The 20,992-nt window shown below is 41.5% G+C and overlaps 1 protein-coding gene across 1 annotated transcript in view; it reads right to left on the reverse strand.

Annotated features, from left to right (window-relative positions):
• Nucleotides 1-9,849: 9,849 nt before the first annotated feature.
• LOC124721933 (regucalcin-like) overlaps nt 9,850-20,992 on the reverse strand; it is a 95,776-nt gene continuing 84,633 nt past the window's right edge. The window contains exon 6 of the mRNA XM_047247091.1: nt 9,850-10,248. Within this exon, the coding sequence (XP_047103047.1) occupies nt 10,018-10,248 (231 nt within the window). The 3' untranslated portion in view covers nt 9,850-10,017. The remainder of the gene's footprint in view (nt 10,249-20,992) is intronic.

The following is a 20,992-nucleotide window of genomic DNA, read 5'->3' on the forward strand; positions in this document are numbered from 1 at the left end:
TAGATTGTATTGCATTTTTATCTCAGTTCGAAAATGGTTCAAATGGCTCTGAGCACTATGGGACTTAAAATCTGAGGTCATCAGTCACGTAGAACTTAGAACTACTTAAACCTAACTAACCTAAGGACGTCACACACATCCATACCCTAGGCAGGATTCGAACCTGCGACTGCTGCGGTTGCGGGGTTCCAGTCTGAAGCACCTAGAACCGCTTGGCCACAGCAGCCGGGTTTATCTCAGTTTTTAGCCAAATAATGTAACATTTTTTGTTTCTCCAACCTGACAGCTTTAATCTAGCACTTGACTGAGTTTCACATATTCAGAAACTATATTTACAGACAGACATGCTTCGATGAGTTTTATCGTAAGAGACGTTTTCATCAGGTCAGTTTTGTGTTTTTTGAAAGCATTTATGTTTCGCATTATTTGGCAAGGTAAGCTTAATGCAATTTTGTCAAATAAACGTATGGTTGGAGACTGTCACAGTTATATCAAATACATTTTCGTATGGTGTATAACAACTAATCACTAATTTGTTTTAACTTACTTTATTCAGTACGTTCCGTTACTAGTTGCGAATTTTTCACAGCTCATCATCAGAAGGATTTTCACGCTTTCATCAAGGCAAATTACACATTGGTTTCACACGAGTTGCCCTAGGATAAACAGTAATTCACAATTACAAAATTGTATCCAATGTGGATGCGCTGAATATTTGTGTTGGAATGCAACTTAGGTTAAAAGTTAATCTGGCGCATTTCTCTTTGCTGTTTTCCTGTAATGAAATACACTCTCGAAGGTCTTTGTGTTTTCATGGTCACATATGTTGATTTGGATTGTAAAACACTTTCATCAGGTTAGGAAACGAATTTTCAATGTGCACCATGTGTCACGTGTTTTGATTTACATAATATGAAAACAAATAGAGTTCATAAAGTTCGTAAGTGTGAAACATGCTGCAATGCAATGGTATTAAGATATTGCATTTTTTGGGAAAGGAAGTGTAAATTACTGTTGTGTTAGATTGAAAAAGTATTTTCCATTAAATCTAGGGCACTAAATGCAGACAAAAACACAAATACATGGGATTTCATGAATTATATCATTACAGACTTGTTATATATAACAACTGAGAAACAAAAGTTTGCAAGAAATGTGTGGAACCCTTACATGTTATTTGAACATTGATGATAATACATTAAAATTTATTACCATTTGCTTTAACAACAAGTTTTACCAACAAAATGCTGGCTTGGCAATGGGACATGCCTTTGCTGGGGTATTAGCTAACTTTTACATCAATCACATAGAAAAAAGTATGTCTAAACTACTCGACAAATCATAAATAAATGATATACTACAAAATGTTTGTTGATGATGAAATCCTGCTTTTTGAAGGTACAAACTGTGACACTGATGCACTCGCAACAAACCTCAGTAAATTGCATAAAAGAATTGAATTCACAGTTGAGTTTTAATCAAAGAAGAGCACAAATTTTCTTGCACTTAAAAACTGTATGACTAATCATAGAAATCAATTTAGAATCTACAGAAAACCGACCACCACAGGTGTCAGCATTGATAACTCCTCATGTCATTCCAACCACAACAAAATGTCACATTTCAGAGCAATGTTACACTAATGCAAAAAGTACCTACGAGTCACTCAGATCAACAACATGAAATCACTTTAATTAAAACAGTTGCTCATAATAATGGCTATGATCCTATAATAATAGAAAAACTCTGAAACAAAGCAAAAACGAAAGCCACAGCCGCACAGAACAGTAGTTCACACAGCGTTCAATCCAAAACAAATTTGCCTCCTGCAAACGACACACCTAAATATACTGTTGTCCCATTCATATGTGCATTATCATACAAAATTGTAAACTTGTTGAAAAAGAATAATGTTAATATCAGCTTCTCTACTAATAGCAAATTATAGCAAAAAGTGATACATGGTGTACAACTTTCTAAGGGCCCTACAGTAAATCAGGAATACATAAGCTCCAATGTCGTTTATACCCAAAATTCTACATTGGTCAGAAAAGCAGAAGTTTTGAGATGACGTTCATAGAACACTGCAATGCCTTAACGCATGGAAACTTGTACAAATCTCCATCTGCAGCCCACATTGCAGAAGAAAACCATTCAGTGACAAACATTGGGACCAACATGAAAATATTACTGTTAGCAGAAGAAGAAGCCACTACAAATCTGTTAGGGAAAATATAAATACACACACACAAAAACCACTTCCCTTGATAATATCCTTAATGAGAAAACTCAATTAGCTATCACTCCTTTCCTGAAAAACTTCCAGAAAGAACTTTCAATAGTCCAACACAAATCATGTTTGTACACCTATCTGCAGATCAAGTAACTAATCTTATAATATTTTATGCACCTACAATAGTCAATATTACTTTTTGGACTGAAGATGACTAACAGATTTTTATGTATTGTCATCATCAACGTTCAAATAGCATATAAACTTCTTTCCCACATTTGTATCTGTATCAATATATAGAATAAGTTTGTAATGCTATGATTCAGAAAATCCCCTATATTTGTTGTTTGTGTCTGCATTTAGTGCCCTAGATTTAATGAAAAATACTTTTTGAATGTAATGTAACAGTAATTTACGCCTCCTTTTCAAAAGAATGGTATAGCTTTGTATCATTTCATTGCAGCATCTTTGACTCTCATGTACTTTGTAACACCTGCATTTGTTTTCGTATGCTGTAAACCAAAGCATGTAGTGCATACTGAAAATTCGTTTTGTGACCTAACAATAGTGTTTTACAACCCAGACCAACGTATGTGATTGTATTTCATTACAGGAAAACTCGAAAAACAAATTCACCAGATGGATATTTCAGCTAAGTGGCATTCCAACACAAATCTTTAGCGCAATTTTAGTTGTGAATTATTGTTTATTCTAGGCAATTCGTATGAGACCAATGAATAACCTGTTTTGATGAAAGAGTGAAAAAAAACCGCCTGATGATAAACTGTGAAAAAATCGATACTAGTAATGGAGCTTTTTCAATAAACTAACCTCATACAAATTTCTTACTCGTTAGTGTACACCCTGCAAATGTATTTCATATAACTGCCACCGTCTCTAACCACCTGGTTGTTTGACAAATTTGTGTTAAGCTTACATTGCGAGAAATATACACGATTTCAAGAAACACAAAACTGACCTGATCAAAACGTCTCTTGACATAAATTCAACAACTAGTGTGTGTCTGTAATATAGTTCTAAAATATGGGTAGGTCAAAGTCCAGTGGAAGACTAATTCTGTCAGTATAGCGACAAAAATTTGATATTTCGCTAAAAACTGAGATAAAAATGCAATACAAGGAACAAGAAAATCTAAACCATTTTGCATTTGCAGATAGGAAACATCCATTCGCCTTTACAGTTCTAACTCATTATCCAGCATATAATGATAAAATAAATAAAGAAAAATAATAATCTCATGTAAACAGAAGAAGAAACTAGAAGCCATAAAACTATTTAAATCTGATTGGGACAAAAATAAACAATCAGGCCAACATAAATTCATTGACAGGGTAGTTAACACCACTGACATCCAATTCAGTGACAGTCAGGTTACTCTAGTAAATAATGGTCTCAAGCAATCCTACAACAAGACACAGCAGTCACAGTGTAACAATTCTCATAGCCTGAAATTATCTGAAAACAAAGCACTGATTGTAATGGCTGATAAAGGAAGTTCTGTTGTCGTATAACATATAAAGAAATATACAGAGAAAACATTAAAATTTTTCCATTGCAAACAACATTACTGAAATAATGTCTGATGCCACAATGAAATTCCAAACTTAAGTCTGTAAGCTTCTAAATAAACTTCAACTTTTTACTGAATGCATATGAAGTGTGTAGCAGTATGACAACAAATCCCTCAGCACTAAAACTATGAACACAACCAAAGATACATAAAGAAAGCTGTCATATTCACCAGATACATAACTAGAGAAATAGCCCTGAATATTTTATAAGCCGTAAACTGAAAGACTTAATTGCCAAACATTATACATTTGAAAATAGCACCATATACAACACACATGAACCCACAGCATCCATTCAAGACTTCCACATTCACCTACAGCTAAATTTGCATCACTGGATGTAGTGAATCTATACACAAACATCCCTGTTAAAAAGACTGTCAAGATTATAAGAAAAAATCTGCTTTGGTGGAAGCAACTTAGTATTGCAGGTATCTGTGAGCTCAAAATATTACTCATACTCATCCTAAAGCACAATTGTTTTAGCATCACCAAATTGTTTTAACAACAACATGATAGTTTGGCAATGAGAAATAACTTGCCTGGGATATTAGGTGATATTTACATCAACCACACAGAAAAAATAGGTTTCAACTAATCAACAGATCATAAACAAAATTATACACTACAAAAATATGTTGATGATACAATCTTGCTTTTTGATGGTACAAACACTGAAATTGATGCACTGGCAACAAACCCTGGCAAAATGCAAAAAATTATTAAATTCACAATTCAGAATGAAACAAATAAGACCACAAATTTTCTTGTTCTTAATGTCTGTAACATTAACCATAAATATCAGCTTAGCATCTACAGGAAATTGACCATCACACATCTCAGCACTGATAATTGCTCAAGTCATCCCAACCAACAGAAAATGTCCCATTTCAGAGCCATGGTACACTAATGCAAAAGGTACCTATGAGTCTCACAGACCAACAAAACGAAATCAGTTTAATTAAAACAGCTGCTCATAATAATGGCTATAATCCTATAATAATAGAAAAACTCTAAATCAATGAAAAAGCGAAAGCCACAGCTGCACAGAACAGTAGTTGACACAGCATTCAATCCAAAACAAATCAGCCTTCTGCGGAAGCTACACCTGAATATATCATTATCCCATACATAGGCCCAATTTCGTAAGAAATTGTAAACTTATTGAAAAATAATAATATTAAAATCAGGTTCTCTACTAATAGTAAATTACAGTAAAAAGTGGTCCATGGTGTAGAAGTTCCTAAGGTCCCCTATAGTAAATCAGGAATGTACAAGCTTCAATACGATTTGTGCCCGAAATTCTACATTGGTCAGACAGGCTGAAGTTTTGAGATTAGTTTCAAAGAACACCTGAATGCCTTAAGGTGTGGAAACTTGTACAAATCCCCATTTGCAGCCCACATTGCAGAAGAAACCCATTCAGTGTTAGCCATTGAAGATAACATGAAAATATTATTTTTAGCAGGAAAAGAAGCCACTACGAATCCGTTAGAGAAAATAGAAATACACACTCACACACACACTCACAAAAGCACTTCCCCTGATAATATCCTCAATGAGAAGAATGAATTGGCCATGACTCCTTTCCTGAAAAACTTCCGAAAAGTACTTTCCATACTCCAATATAAATAATGTTTGTACACCTGCCTGCAAATCTAGTAACTAATCTTAACATATTTTATGCACCTACAATAGTCAATATTATTTATTGGACTAAATAGTAATACATTTTAATGTATGATCATCGTCAATGTTGAAATGGCACATAAGGATTTCACACACATCTTTCTCACATTTCTATGTCTATCGTTATAGCAAATGAGTTTGTAACGCTATAATTCACAAAATCTCATGTATTTGTCATTTTTGTCTGCATTTAATGCCCTAGGTTTCATGTAAAATACTTTTTTAATGTAATGCAACAGTAATTTACGCCTCCTCTCCCAAGAGAATGATATGTCTTTGTATCATTACATTGCAGCAACTTTAACACTCATTTACTTTGTAAACTCTGTATTTGTTTTTTTATGTTGTAAATCAAACATGTGGTGCACACTGAAAACTCGTTTTGTGACCTAACAAAAGTTTTTTACAATCCAAATCAACATACGTGATTGTGAAAATGCAAAGATCATCGACAATGTACTTCATTTCAAGAAAACTGCAAAAAGATATGCGCGAGATGGACATTTCAACTAACTTTCTTTCCAACACATACCTACAGCGCAATCATTTTGGTTACCCGTTCGTAATTGTGAATTATTATTTATCCAATGGCAACTTACGTGATACCAATGTATTATTTGTTTTGATGAAAGGGTGAAAAATTCGAAACCGGTAACAGTACTTTGTGAATACTGTAACCTAAAATGAATTTGTGGCTGATTGCTGTACACCATCAATAATTTACTTGTTTACTTTTCTTAATTTCACACTATCATTTCTTACAGTATTACATTTTTGAGTAGATCTACGCACGTACCAAGTAAATTCTAAGACTACAAGGGCGGTCAGATTGATCTTGATGTCAGGTCACTTACTTCGTGTTGACTGTACTCAGCTATCTTGTAATTCATTCGGTGATTCCTGTACATATATTCCATCGCTGGATGTGTTGTTGACAACACTGACTCATTCAGAAGAAACTCCAACATTCATTCGGTGAACACCAGAGTGGAAAACGATTTACACTTCGTGAAGCATTCAAATTGAAAAGTTTCCTTGAGGCACACTCCACCTAATCTGTACAGGAATTCTTCACAGTATCTCAGAACTTTTCCGTGAGATGTGTTATTTATACTCACACTTTCTCAAAACTGTCTTTCTGGTTTCGTTAATCCTTAGTTCTTTCGTGTTTTTAATGTGCCCTCTGTAAACTGTGCATTAACATTTGGCGAAGTAGCTTTGGCTCTCATGGTCTCAGGGACACTGATAAATAGACAAAGGAACTAAATAAAAAAAAATTATCGTTGGGAATGCATGGATCTACACATAAGAAAAACGAAATACGTGGGTATGATCTGCCATTTAATCCTGTAATTTGCTCAGCTGCAGGAAATCTGTATTAAAAAGTGGCACGGAAAAGATCGCTTCACTGAATCAACGTCTGGTCTGTTTTCGTTAGATTTAAACTTGAATGATTCTGTTTGCGATCCACAAGCAGGACTACTGAATGTACCTAAGAGAAAAACACTGAAGCTAGACGCAATCGCACGTGTAAGTATCCGAATAGGTCTTTCCAATGCGAGCAGAAATACAGGTGTTGGACAAAAATATGGAAACACTGAGAGACATAATACTTGAACATAAAATCAGGTGCTAGCCAAGCCTGCATGTTACGCTGCTGTATTTGACCACAAACGGCACCTCTCCAATGTCCTCAATACATTGCAAAGCCAATCGCCGTAGCAAGAGTGTTCTTTACAGTCGTGAGTGGCACTAAGTGAATTAAAACTTGGGTAAACTGTTGCTGCTCTTCCGGTGGGTGTTGCCGTAACTAAGACATCCGAACTGTTTGGTGTTTCAAGACGCACAATATCGGAGATTTATTATATAGGAAAAGGATCATCCTCTACGTCACAATGCGGACGAAAGCGTACGTTTAGTGATCGTGACGGATGGTCATTGAAGTGGATTGTGACGAAAAATAAGAGCACGGCAGCTGCAATAATTACTGCAGAACTCAATATCGCTCTCGAACACCGTCAGCACCACACCAAAACACCACGAAGAGAGCTCTATAAGGTGGGAATTTCGGGGCCAGCTGGAATTCCAGAAATGACATATGAGTGATGCAAATGCTTATAACAAGAAAACGTGGTGCTGAAGTCATAAAACCTGGAATCTGGAACAATAAACAAAGACATTCGGTCGTATGAGTCTTGTTTCACATTGTTTACCACTTTCGGCTGAGCTACGACTCACGAGTGAAATATGGTATGGGTTCGATGAAGATTTGGGCAGTCTTTAACCTGGTACTCTGTGGTACTCGTGCGTACTCTGTAAGGTGGAAATACTACAATGTTTGTTCCCCAATGGTGATGCTGTGTTCCAAGACAACAGGGCCGCTGTTTACACAGTTCTCATCGTCCAGGACTAGTTCTCTGAGCACGAGGATGAATTGTCACATCTTCCCCTGATCACCACAGTCACCAGATCTCAATATTATTTAGCCTTTGTGGTCTACTTCGGAGAGAAGGGTCTGTGATTGCTATCCACCTCCGTCATCGTTATGCGAACTGGACATTATTTTGCAGGAAGACTGGAATAAGATTCCCTTGAAAATCATACAGGAGCTGTGATTATTCCTTCCGAGACGAATTGAAGATGTTTTTAATGCTAACTGTTTTCCTACACTGTAATAGGCATGGTAAAATGTGGCGTTTGTGGCGTTTCCATATTTTTGGCCACACCCTGTTGGTGCGCACATACTGCAGCTGCCATTGTAAATAGTGTGCTTCTGAATAGAGCAGGCAGGTTGAAGGTAAGTGAGACATTAAGAGTGTACTTGGACGGTTAGATAATTGGTCTTCTACGAATAGTACGAGGATCCAACAACGTCTGTCAGTAAATGTGATATTACTAGTGAACAATTTCGTGAAGTGAGGAAACTTCCAGAGTATGTAGAAAACAGAAACGGCCTACTGTATGCTGTCTGTCTGAATTTCAGTTATATTTAGAGAACTGAAGAACTGTTTGGAAGATTTATAGATCAGGAACAGCCGACTGACAGTTTTGTATCGAAAACTGAAATATAGTGGCCGAAACTAAAAGTGTAACGTACGTACAAGTGCTACTAAAAATGAATAAAAATCTATTGCAGAACAAAGTGACTTACATCTTAGTAGAGCTGTTTGCATCACGTAGATCAACGCCTTGTTGTCTGGAAGGAAACGAACGAATTGACAAGAAAAATACATACGCGAAGCAGTTATGTTACGTACTGTACCGGGTGATCAAAAAGTCAGTATAAATTTTAAAACTGAATAAATCGCGGAATAATGTAGATAGAGAGGTACAAATTGACACACATGCTTGGAATGACGGGGTTTTATTAGAACAAAAAAATACAAAAGTTAAAAAAATGTCCGACAGATGGCGCTTCATCTGATCAGAATAGCAATAATTAGGATAACAAAGTAAGACAAAGCAAAGATGATGTTCTTTACAGAAAATGCTCAATATGTCCACCATCATTCCTCAACAGTAGCTGTAGTCGAGGAATAATGTTGTGAACAGCACTGTAAAGCATGTCCGGAGTTAGGGTGAGGCATTGGCGTCGGATGTTGTCTTTCAACATCCCTAGAGATGTCGGTCGATCACGGTACACTTGCGACTTCAGGTAACCCCAAAGCCAATAATCGCACGGACTGAGGTCTGGGGACCTGGGAGGCCAAACATGACGAAAGTGGCGGCTGAGCATACGATCATCACCAAACGACGCGCGCAAGAGGTCATTCACGCGCCATCTGTCGGACATTTTGTGAAGTTTTTTTCTGTTTGGTTCTAATAAAACCCCATGTCATTCCAAGCATGTGTGTCAATTTTTACATCTCTATCTACATTATTCCATGGTTTATTAAGTTTTCAAATTTACACTGACTTTTTGATCACCCTGTATATAGAAAGTCCTGTGAACGCGCCCGAATGGCAACAGAACACTGTTTACCATGCCCTGGTTAGACCATTCGCTAGTCCCATATTTGGCTATGAAGGAACGTGAACTACAGCAATCCATTTGGTCGAGCTGTGTATATCTGCTGCCTAGTACGCCGCCCACGTGTGTAGCGTATCTGCAAAAAGTGAAGAAAATGGACATCGCAGAGTACCCCGACATCCTCCCAAGAGAACAGCCACCCTTTGGCAGCTAGCCTAAACAGTGCCGCGCTGCAAAGTGGGACCTTCTCTCGAGTGAAGCTGATGTGTACGAATGCAGCCAGTTTCCAGATCAGTGAACCTGCTGCTGTGGCGCCTGTTGAATGAACCTTGTACACTAGATTTTTAGCAGTTAAGTCAATTCGGTCACAGTTTTTAAACAACTTATTTAATCGGGCATGGAAATAACAATAATATAAAAATATTGTGGCGACGTAGCACATTTCCATGTCTTCATCTAGGGTGGTAATATGTAACGAGAACTTTATTTAGTGTAGCCAATCCCTGTAACATTGAGTGCCACGATAAATGTGCTCAGAGGAGGACGCGGTGTGCGGGGAGTCCCTTAGCGCCGAGCCCGGTGACGCGGAAGCTGCAGCCGGCCATAGGCAGGCGCTCTAGCTCTTCACGGGTCATGCCGTCGAACGCCGACGTGACGAACAACTCGTCGAGGCCGGCGCCGCCCCACGCCACTGACGTCACGTTCAGTGCCGGGATGTCCACCCGCTGCAGCAACTTGCCACTGCCCGGATCCACCTGGATCACCTGTAAAAAAAATAAAAAAGAAAAAACTATTATTGTCCTCCAATCCAAAGTTTAGCATGTACTTTCCCCGTTTCAAAACGAAAAATTTTTAAACGAATGTTGGTAGATTAAGCAATTGTAGTTATTCTACCTGCAAAATACTAACGCGAATTCTTTACAGACGAATGGAAAAACTGACAGAAGCCGACCTCGAGGAAGATCAGTTTGGATTTCGTAGAAATGTTGGAACACGTGTGGCAATACTGACCCTACGACTTGTCTTAGAAGAAAGATTAAGGGAAGACAAACCTACGTTTCTAGCATTTGTAGACTTAGAGAACGCTTTTGACAATGTTGATTGGAATACTCTCTTTCAAATTCTAAAAGTGGCAGGGGTAAAATACAGGGAGCGAAAGGCTATATACAATTTGTACAGAAAGCAGATGGCAGTTATAAGGGTCGAGGGGTATGAAAAGGAAGCAGTGGTTGGGAAGGGAGTGAGACAGGGTTGTAGCCTATCCCCAATGTTATTCAATCTGTATATTGAGCAAGCAGTAAAGGAAACAAAAGAAAAGTTCGGAGTAGGTATTAAAATCCATGGAGATGAAATAAAAACTTTGAGGTTCGCCAGCCGGCCGTGGTGGCCAAGCGGTTAAAGGCGCTACAGTCTGGAACCGCGCGGCCGCTACGGTAGCAGGTTCGAATCCTGCCTCGGGCATGGATGTATGTGATGTCCTTAGGTTAGTTAGGTTTAAGTAGTTCTAAGTTCTAGGGGACTGATGACCTTAGAAGTTAAGTCCCATAGTGCTCAGAGCCATTTGAACCGCTTTTTTGAGGTTCGCCGATGACATTGTAATTCTGTCAGAAACGGCAAAGGACTTGGAAGAACAGTTGAACGGAATGGACAGTGTCTTGAAAGGAGGGTATAAGATGAACATCAACAAAAGCAAAACGAGGATAGTGGAATGTAGTCGAATTAAGTCGGGTGATGCTGAGGGAATTAGATTAGGAAATGAGACACTTAAAGTAGTAAAGGACTTTTGCTATTTGGGGAGCAAAATAACTGATGATGGTCGAAGTAGAGAGGATATAAAATGTAGACTGGCAATGGCAAGGAAAGCGTTTCTGAAGAAGAGAAATTTATTAACATCGAGTATAGATTTAAATGTCAGGAAGTCGTTTCTGAAAGTATTTGTATGGAGTGTAGCCATGTATGGAAGTAAAACATGGACGATAAATAGTTTGGACAAGAAGAGAATTGAAGCTTTCGAAATGTGGTGCTACAGAAGAATGCTGAAGATTAGATGGGTAGATCACACAACTAATGAGGAGGTATTGAATAGAATTGGGGAGAAGAGAAGCTTGTGGCACAACTTGACTAGAAGAAGGGATCGGTTGGTAGGACATGTTCTGAGACATCGAAGAATCACCAATTTAGTACTGGAGGGCAGCGTGGAGGGAAAAAATCGAAGAGGGAGACCAAGAGATGAATACACTAAGCAGATTCAGAAGGATGTAGGTTGCAGCAGGTATTGGGAGATGAAGAAGCTTGCACAGGATTGAGTAACATGGAGAGCTGCATCAAACCAGTCTCAGGACTGAAGACCACCACAACAACAACAACAGTTATTCTACAGTATCTGACCAGCAGTACCTGGACACTTATTAGGGTGTGTCCACCATTCGTCTTTATGGCTGCTTTAACTCAGCTGGGAACATTTTAAACTGGGTGTCTGAATGTCGATGGAGGAAACTGAAGAGCCGAAACCAAACATGGTTGTGATGTTGGACTTGGGGTCTGTAGCGAAGTCGACGTTTTAACTCATCCCAAAGGTTTTCCACTGGGTTCAGGTCGGACTCTCGGCAAACAGTCCAATTCGGGAATGTTGTTGTCCACAGACCATTTCCTTACATATGATGCTTAAGGACAGGGTGCATTGTCATGCTGGTACAAACAATCATCGTCTCCAAACTGTTCCTCTACTGTTGTTGTTGTTGTTGTTGTTGTTGTTGTGGCCTTCAGTCAGAAGACTGGTTCGATGCAGCTCTTCATGCTACTCAACCCTGTCAATTTTGGATAAATGACAGCATCGGTCGGAGATACTGGAATCCTTTATTTTACAGATCGATTTCGGACACTGTGTAACCATCTTCAGTGCAGATTAGTCGAAACTTGTAGACCCATATTGTAATGGCACAACATATTCTGTGAGGTGCAACATGTGCTGTGATTATTACTTTCTACAAATATCTTGATTTTTACTGCATACAATAATTTTTAAATTTACAGAAGAGACTATTTTGTAACTGTAGCAGTTGCCGATCCAACGTACAGTTGTAGATAAGTTCACTGTACGTTGGATCGCCAACTGCTAAGATGACAAGATAGGTTCTACGGTCAATTTAAAAATTATTGTATGCAGTAAAAGTCAAGATATGTGTTGGAAGTAATCATTACAGTACATGCTCCGGCTCATAGAAAATATTGTGCTATTATGATATAGGTCTACAAGGTTCGAATAATTTGCACTGAAGATGGTCACATAGCCATCGAAGTCGATATGTAAAATAAAGGATTTCAATATTTACGACTGATGCTGCCATTTATCATAAATATATTGACAATAATACGATCGTGATGCACACAGTTCACAGTGGGATTAGGCATCAAGCCTCTTCATCCCCAAATAACTACCGTAGCCTACATCTTTCTAAATCTGCTTACTGTATTCATATCTTGGTCTCCTTCTATGATTTTTAACCCCACCCCGCCCCACTTTCCTCCATATTAAATGGGTGATCCCGTGATGTCTCAGAATGTGTCCTATCAACCGATCGCTTCCTTTAGTCAAGTTGTGCAACAAATTTCTTGTCTTCCTATTTCTGTTCAGTACCACCTATTTACCCGATCTACCCATCTAATCTTCAGCATACTTAGCATTCTTCTGTAGCACCACATTCCAAAAGCCAGTAATCACTTCTTGTCTAAATTGCTTATTGTCTATGTTTCACTCCCATGCGTAGCTACAAATGGTTTCAGAAAATACTTCTTAACACTTAAATCTTTATTAGATGGTTACAAATTCTTCTTCAGAAACGCTTTTGTTGCCATTGCGAGTCTACATGTTATATTCTTTCTACAGCAATCATCAGTTCTGTTAGCTAGAAATATCCTGCAAGCGCTCCACCAGGCCATTTCACTCGGAGGACGCTAAATTAATACGACGCCACTGCCCGCTGATCTGACTGGCCTGCACATCTTTTCAAGTGGCCGCACTCAGAGCTTAGCGTGCCGCTCATGGCTCAGCAGACACCTCACATTTAATATCCTGCAAGCGCTCCACCAGGCCATTTCGCTCAGAGGCCGCTAAATTGATACGACCCCACTGCCCGCCGATCTGACTGGCCTCCACATCTTTCCAAGTGGCCACACTCAGAGCTTACCATGCTGCTCACGGCTCAACAGACACCTCAAATTTAATATCCTGCAAGCACTCCACCAGACCGCTTTGCTCAAAGGACGCTAAATTAATACGACGCCACTGCCCACTGATCTGACTGGCCTGCGTATCTTTTCAAGTGGCCGCACTCAGAGCTTAGAGTGCCGCTCACGGTTCAACAGAATCCTCTAATTTAATATGCTGCAAGCGCTCGACCAGGCCATTTCGATCAGAGGATGCTAAATTGACACGACGCCACTGCCTGCCGATCTGACTGGCCTGCACATCTTTTCAAGTGGCCGCACTCAGAGCTTAGCGTGCCACTCATGACTCAACAGATACCTCACATTTAATATCCTGCAAGCGCTCCACCAGGCCATTTCGCTCAGAGGACGCTAAATTGATATGACCCCACTGCCCGCCAATCTGACTGGCCTCCACATCTTTTCAAGTGGCCGCACTCAGAGCTTACCATGCCGCTCACGGCTCAACAGACACCTCAAATTTAATATCCTGCAAGCTCTCCACCACGCCATTTCGCTCAAAGGATGCTAAATTAATACGGCGCCACTGCCCGCCGATCTGAGTGGCCTGTGCATCTTTTCAAGTGGCCGTACTTAGAGCTTCGCCCCAGATGCTGGGCATCTATAGACCTACCACCATTAGTATCGAATGCTGGCGTGACGATACATTGAGGTAGCACGATGCTGCTAAACATTACTAATGTTCACAGACAATTTTAGTGTATCAGCATTAATGACTATTTGTTTCTATCAAGAATACTACTCTCATTTATACAGTGAGGTGACAAAAGTCAAGGGATAGCGATATGCACATGCTTGTAGTATCGTGTATTCAAGGTGTAAAAGGGCAGTGCACTGGCGGAGCTGTCATTTACACTCAGGCGATTCATGTGAGAAGATTCCTAGGTAATTACGGGCGCATGACAGGAACTGATGGACATTGAATGCTGAATGGTAATCGGAGCTAGACGCATGGGTCATTCTATTTCGGAAATCGTTAGGGAATTCAATATTCCGAGATCCACAGTGTCAAGAGTGTGCTGAGAACACCACAGTTCAAGCATTATTACATCTCACCGCGGACAGTGCAGTGGCCGACTGCCTTCACTTAACGACCGAGAGCCTCGGCGTCTGCGTAGAGTCGTCAGTGCTGACAGACAAGCAGCATTGCGTGAAATAACCGCAGAAATCCATGTGGAACGTACGACGAACGGATCTATTAGGACAGTGCGTCGATATTTGGTGTTATTGGGCTATGGCAGCATACGACATACGCGAGTGCCTATGCTGATAGCACGACATTGCCTGCGCTCGTGGCCGTATCGGTTGGACCCTAGACGACTGGAAAACCGTGGTCTGATCAGATAAGTTCCGATATCAGTTGGTGAGGCTGACAGTAGGGTTTTGTCACCAAATCAGTGTGCAAGATGGTGGTGGCTCCATAATGGTTCAAATGGCTCTGAGCACTATGGGACTCAACTGCTGTGGTCATAAGTCCCCTAGAACTTAGAACTACTTAAACCTAACTAACCTAAGGACATCACACACATCCATGCCCGAGGCAGGATTCGAACCTGCGACCGTAGCGGTCGTGCGGTTCCAGACTGTAGCGCCTTTAACCGCTCGGCCACTCCGGCCGGCAGGCTCCATAATGGTGTGAGCTGTGATCACATGGGACCGACTGGGTCCTCTGGTCAACTGAACCGATCATTGACTGGAAATGGTTATGTTCGACTATGGGAGATTGCAGCCGTTCAATGAAGCAATTTTTATGGATGACAATGGGCCATGTACCCAGCCAAAATTGTTCTCGATTGTTTTGAAGAACATTCTGGACAATTCGAGTAAATGATGTGGCCACCCAGATCGGCCGACATGAATTCCATAGAACATTTGTAGGACATAATCGAGAGGTCAATTCGTGCACAAAATCCTGCACTGGCAACACTTTCACAATTTTTGATGGCTATAGAGTCAGCGTGGCTCAATATTTCTGCATGGAACTTCCAACGACTTTGAGTCCACGCCACGTCAAGTTGCTGCACTACGCCAGGAAAAAGGAGGTCCGACATGATATAAAGAAGTGTCCCATGACCTTTATCATCTCAGTGTAATAAGGCAACAGTGTATTTTACGTCTATGGTTCTGTAGATGAATCCACAACTACGAACATAATTTCCCCAACTGACATCTGGTTTGATATTGTAGCACTCGTTCCGAGTTCTACCCAAAAGCTCCAAGAGCCAAATGTCCACGTCCCATTATAATGTACATTGTCATAATTGGGTCTGCATACACCTACTTTAGCTACATTTTTTAAGTATAACAGAGATTTAAACATTCCAATATTTTCTTAAGCAGCGGCTTATTCAACTGCCAAACAATAGAGGAGGTTGCTCCCACTGAGAGCTTGAGCAGGATGTACACTATTTGATCATAAGTATCCGCACATCTATTAATGGACATTAGTATGGGGTGTGTCCAAGCTTCGCATTTGTGATGGCTTGAACTCTGCTGGGGACAGCTTACATGAGGTGGCTGTGGAGGACGGATAGTCCAATCTTCCTCAAGAGTGGACACCAAAGGAGGTAGTGATGTTAGAGTTTGGGGTCTGGACCAAGTAAACGTTTAAACTCATCCCAGAAGTATTCCCCGGGGTTCAGGTCTGGACTATGGGCACGCCAGTCCATTTCCACGACTATTTTTGTCAACAAACAATTGCCTCACAGATGCTGCTTTACCATAGGGTGCATGGTCATGCTGATACAATCAATCATCGTCTCCTATTCCTCCATTTTACGAAATACAAAATGCTGTAAAATGTATTCATATCCTTCCACATTTATCGTTTTCTTATGCGCAATAAGCGGTCCACACTCAGTCCACGAAAAACACCCACTTACCGTAAGATCATCTCCGTTGTAGTTCACTGTTGGCCTTCCACATGACGCCAAGTAATGTTGTCCAGGCATTCGGCAAACCCTAACCCTTCCATTGGATTGCCACTGGGTACAACGTCATCATCATGTCAAAAAAATTACTTTTTTCCAGCTATCCACTGTCCAGTGGTGTCGCTTTTTACGCCACTTCAAGCGTCGCTTAGCATTGATTACAGAAATGTGAGGGTTATGAGGATCTGCTCAGCCACTGTACCCCATTAATTTTGACTCTCTACGCACAGTCACTGTGCTAGCTAGCCTTTTGATAGCACTTTGGAACTCACGAGTTATGCCGTCAGCTGATTTCATACAATTTTTTAAATCCATCCTCCGCAGATCTCGACGGTTCCTGTACATGAGGTGTTGGTTTAGCTGTGGTTGTAGCTTGGCGTTTTCGCATCACAACTACATCAACAACAGTTGACAGCTTTAGAAGCAGCTTTAGAATGGTTGAAATGTCCCTGATGGATTTGTTACTCAGGTAATATCCAATGACTCGTTCATATTCGCTGTCACTGAGCTCACGTGGCCAACCCAGTCCGCCGTTACTGCTTCTCTAATGACAACACAGTACTCCACGCCTCCTTATGACCGAGCGAGGTGGCGCAGTGGTTAGCACACTGGACTCGCTTTCGGGAGGACGACGGTTCAATCCCGCGTCTGGCCATCCTGATTTAGGATTTCCGTGATTTTCCTAAATCGCTCCAGGCAAATGCTGGGATGGTTCCTTTGAAAGGACACGGCCGGCTTCCTTCCCCGTCCTTTCCTAATCCAGTGAGACCGATGACCTCGCAGTTTGGTCTCTTCCCCCAAACAAACCAACCAACCAAGCCTCCTTATGCAGGGTGTTGATTTTAAATGAAGACATTGAAGTATCTCGAAAACTACACACCGGGTCAAAAAAAAGTTGTAATTCGAATTGGACTGTCTCGGTGGTGGACATCCAACCATATTACACGCATCCTGACACCCCACCCCGAGCGTCGGTGGCAGGGGGTAACTTTGAAATCTTCAATGGGACCCGCGTTTTAGTTGCGGGTTTTGATTCTACGGCAAAATCTACATACGTTTTGTCTGAAGCATTATCTTCGTTTCGCCACAGATGGCGCTGGAATCGGAGGAATAGGAATGGGTACACAGTCGTAATTTACGACATGCTACCCAATGGCCCTTGAATATTCAGTAGCACTTGGGATCCCACCTCCACGCTGCGAGGGTAGGACAGGCCAGTATTTCATAATTTCTAACTGGAAACCCCATTCGCAACGTTGTATTCCTCCGACATACCGAACAGGAGACTACTCGACGCACCACCCCACGTGTAGCGATGTACGACGTAAAAGGCAGCACATTACGACCGGAGCTCACATATCGTGCAGACGCAGAACATAGCGGCTCTAAACATTGCAATACTTGGCCAGTGCCGGCCGAAGTGGCCGTGCGGTTCTAGGCGCTGCAGTCTGGAACCGCGAGACCACTACGGTCGCAGGGTCGAATCCTGCCTCTGGCATGGATGTGTGTGATGTCCTTAGGTTAGTTAGGTTTAACTAGTTCTAAGTTCTAGGAGACTAATGACCTCAGAAGTTGAGTCCCATAGTGCTCACAGCCATTTGAATCATTTTTGAACTTGGCCAGTGTTTATTGCCTGCACACCTACGTATCATCTGGAGAACAGACTTGGAAGTGCATGATGAACGTTGCAACCACAGACGAAAAATTGAAATGATCCTGATTTATGAAGAATGTAGGAGAAATGCTGACGCTGCTGTAACCTTGTATGCCGAGCGTTTTCCAGAGAAAGCCCGCCCTCGTTCGTTCTTTTAATAGGTTGTGAACGCTTTTATATCTGATGGCAGCGTACAGAGCGAGAAAAAGAAACGAAGCAAACGTGTTACAGGAGAAGCTAATGTAACAACTGCACTAGCGGCAGCGCACCACAACAAACGGATAAGCGCCCGGCAATAACACCGCGGTTCCGGTATATCCGTAGGTAGCATTGTTACGACATTGCGTCGTCGTACGTATCACCCACACCACGTGTCTCTACATCATGAACTTCACGGCATCGCTTTCCACAACCGGATGGTGTTTTGTGAGTGGGCACGTCAACAAATGGAACGACCTCCACGTTCTTTGCCGAGGTACTATTTTCCGACGAGTCTACATTCACAAATCATGATAGCGTAAGCGGCATAACATGCGTTACTAGAGCGTAGACAATCCCCAATGGTTACAGAAAGTTAACCATCATAGTCTTTGGTCGGCTAACGCATGGTGTGGCATCATGCGGAACAAATTCATTGGTCCGTATTTTATCGACGGCACGTTGAATAGACGCAAATATTGAACGTTTTTGGAACAGGAACTACCGGTACTCCTGCGTGACATTGCCCTGGACGTTCGACAACGTATATGGTTTCAGCATGACGGTCGCCCAGCGCATTACGCAACTGAAGCACGGGAGGTATTAGACAGTGGTTGCATTCGTCGGTGGATAGGCAGAGGTGGCCTATTAATTGGTCCGCGACATCACCGGAATTGATGTCGTCGGATTTCTTTCTGTGGGGAAATTTAAAAGATAAGGCGTACCAGCATGTGCCAACAGGCCGTGAAGACATGGTCGAACGCTTCACAAACGCCTTTGTTGACATACCCGCAGATATGCTTCTGTTCTGTGTATAGTCATTTGAAAAGCGAATCAGTAAGTGTATTGAAGTTGGCGGTATTACATATGAACACTTACTACAATACGAAAAGAAGAGTAATGTTCGCTTTGAGCCACGGCAACTGTGGCACGTCGAGTAGTCTCCTGCTCGATATATCGGATGACGGTTGGTCGGTTGATTTGGGGGAGGGGACCAAACAGCGAGGTCATCGGTCCCATCGGATTGTGTCAAGGATGGACAAGGAAATCATCCGTGCCCTATCAAAGAAACCATCCCGGAATTTGCCTGAAGCGATTTAGAGAAATCACGGAAAACCTAAATCAGGATGGTCGGACGTGGGTTTCAACCGTCGTCCTCCCGAATGCGATTCCAGTGTGCTAACCACTGCACCTCACTCGGTACATGTCGGAGGAATGCAACTTTGCGAATGGCGTTTCCAGTTAGTTAGAAGTAATGAAATACTGGCCTGTCCTAGCCTCGCAGCATGGAGGTGGGGTCCCACGTGCCATTAGATATCGAAGGGCCACTGAGTAGCACGCCGTAAATTACGACTGTGTACTCATTTCGGTTCCTCCAATTACAGCGCCATCTGCGGTGAAACTAAGAAAATGCTTCAGACAAAATGTATGTAGATTTTGCCGTAGAATCGTAATCTGCAACAAAAACAGGGGTTGCCATTGAAGATTTCAAAGTTGCCCCCTGCCACCCAAGCACTGGGTGGGTGGGGGTCGAATGTAGTATCGTTGTATGTCCTCCTCCGAGACAAACAAATTGGAATTATAGCTTTTTTTAACCCGCTGTATAGGTTTCGAAATATTTCAATGTATTCACTTAAAATGAACACCCTGTATATAGACGGCTGCGGCCCTGGTGACATTTAATGGTCAATTTCCCACTACATAGTGTGTCCAGATAGTTTTGATAAGACAGTGTACTCCATACCATATGGTGGTTACAGCACGTCGGTGGTGTGAAGGGTTGGTCGCTGCGTAAGACACATAGATCACATAGAGGATGATCCGCAGTAAGGGTGCCAAACAGTCGTTATTTAAAGAATAAAAATCAGTATTAATAAGTCATGCTACGTAGAAAAAATCAGGAGAAGTCAGTCATTAGCCATAATTATTGTGGCATTATTACAATGCAGTAGATTTCAAGGTTTTGCTGAATTGATGTCTAAAGTCGCCATAGAATATTCGAGAAGGTACGAAATCGTGTGAGTTACATAGTAGGCTTTATAGCGCGCCAAGTGCATCGGTCGGCGTTTAGACTTGATGCAGCCGCTCTCCTATCAGGGGAGACACTTTGTCAGTTTGCAGCATGAGTGCAACACCGACTCGTACATCATTAGAACGAACTTTTACGCGGAGTAGGTAGAAAACTGTCGAAATGCTTACTGACGAAGCTAACCTGCTTGCCTCCCTCAATGAAAATGATTTGCCCATGTTATGTGTGCCGGCCGCGGTGGTCTAGCGGTTCTAGGCGCTCAGTCCGGAAGGTCGCAGGTTCGAATCCTGCCTCGGGCATGGATGTGTGTGATGTCCTTAGGTTAGTTAGGTTTAAGTAGTTCTACGTTCTAGGGGACTGATGACCACAGATGTTAAGTCCCATAGTGCTCAGAGCCGTTTGAACCATGTTATGTGTACGGAACCAAGGTCGCTATTCATAGGCGATGCGTCTGCTGCTATATAGCAATA

Source organism: Schistocerca piceifrons, chromosome X (assembly GCF_021461385.2).
Source record: "Schistocerca piceifrons isolate TAMUIC-IGC-003096 chromosome X, iqSchPice1.1, whole genome shotgun sequence".
Taxonomy (NCBI): domain Eukaryota; kingdom Metazoa; phylum Arthropoda; class Insecta; order Orthoptera; family Acrididae; genus Schistocerca; species Schistocerca piceifrons.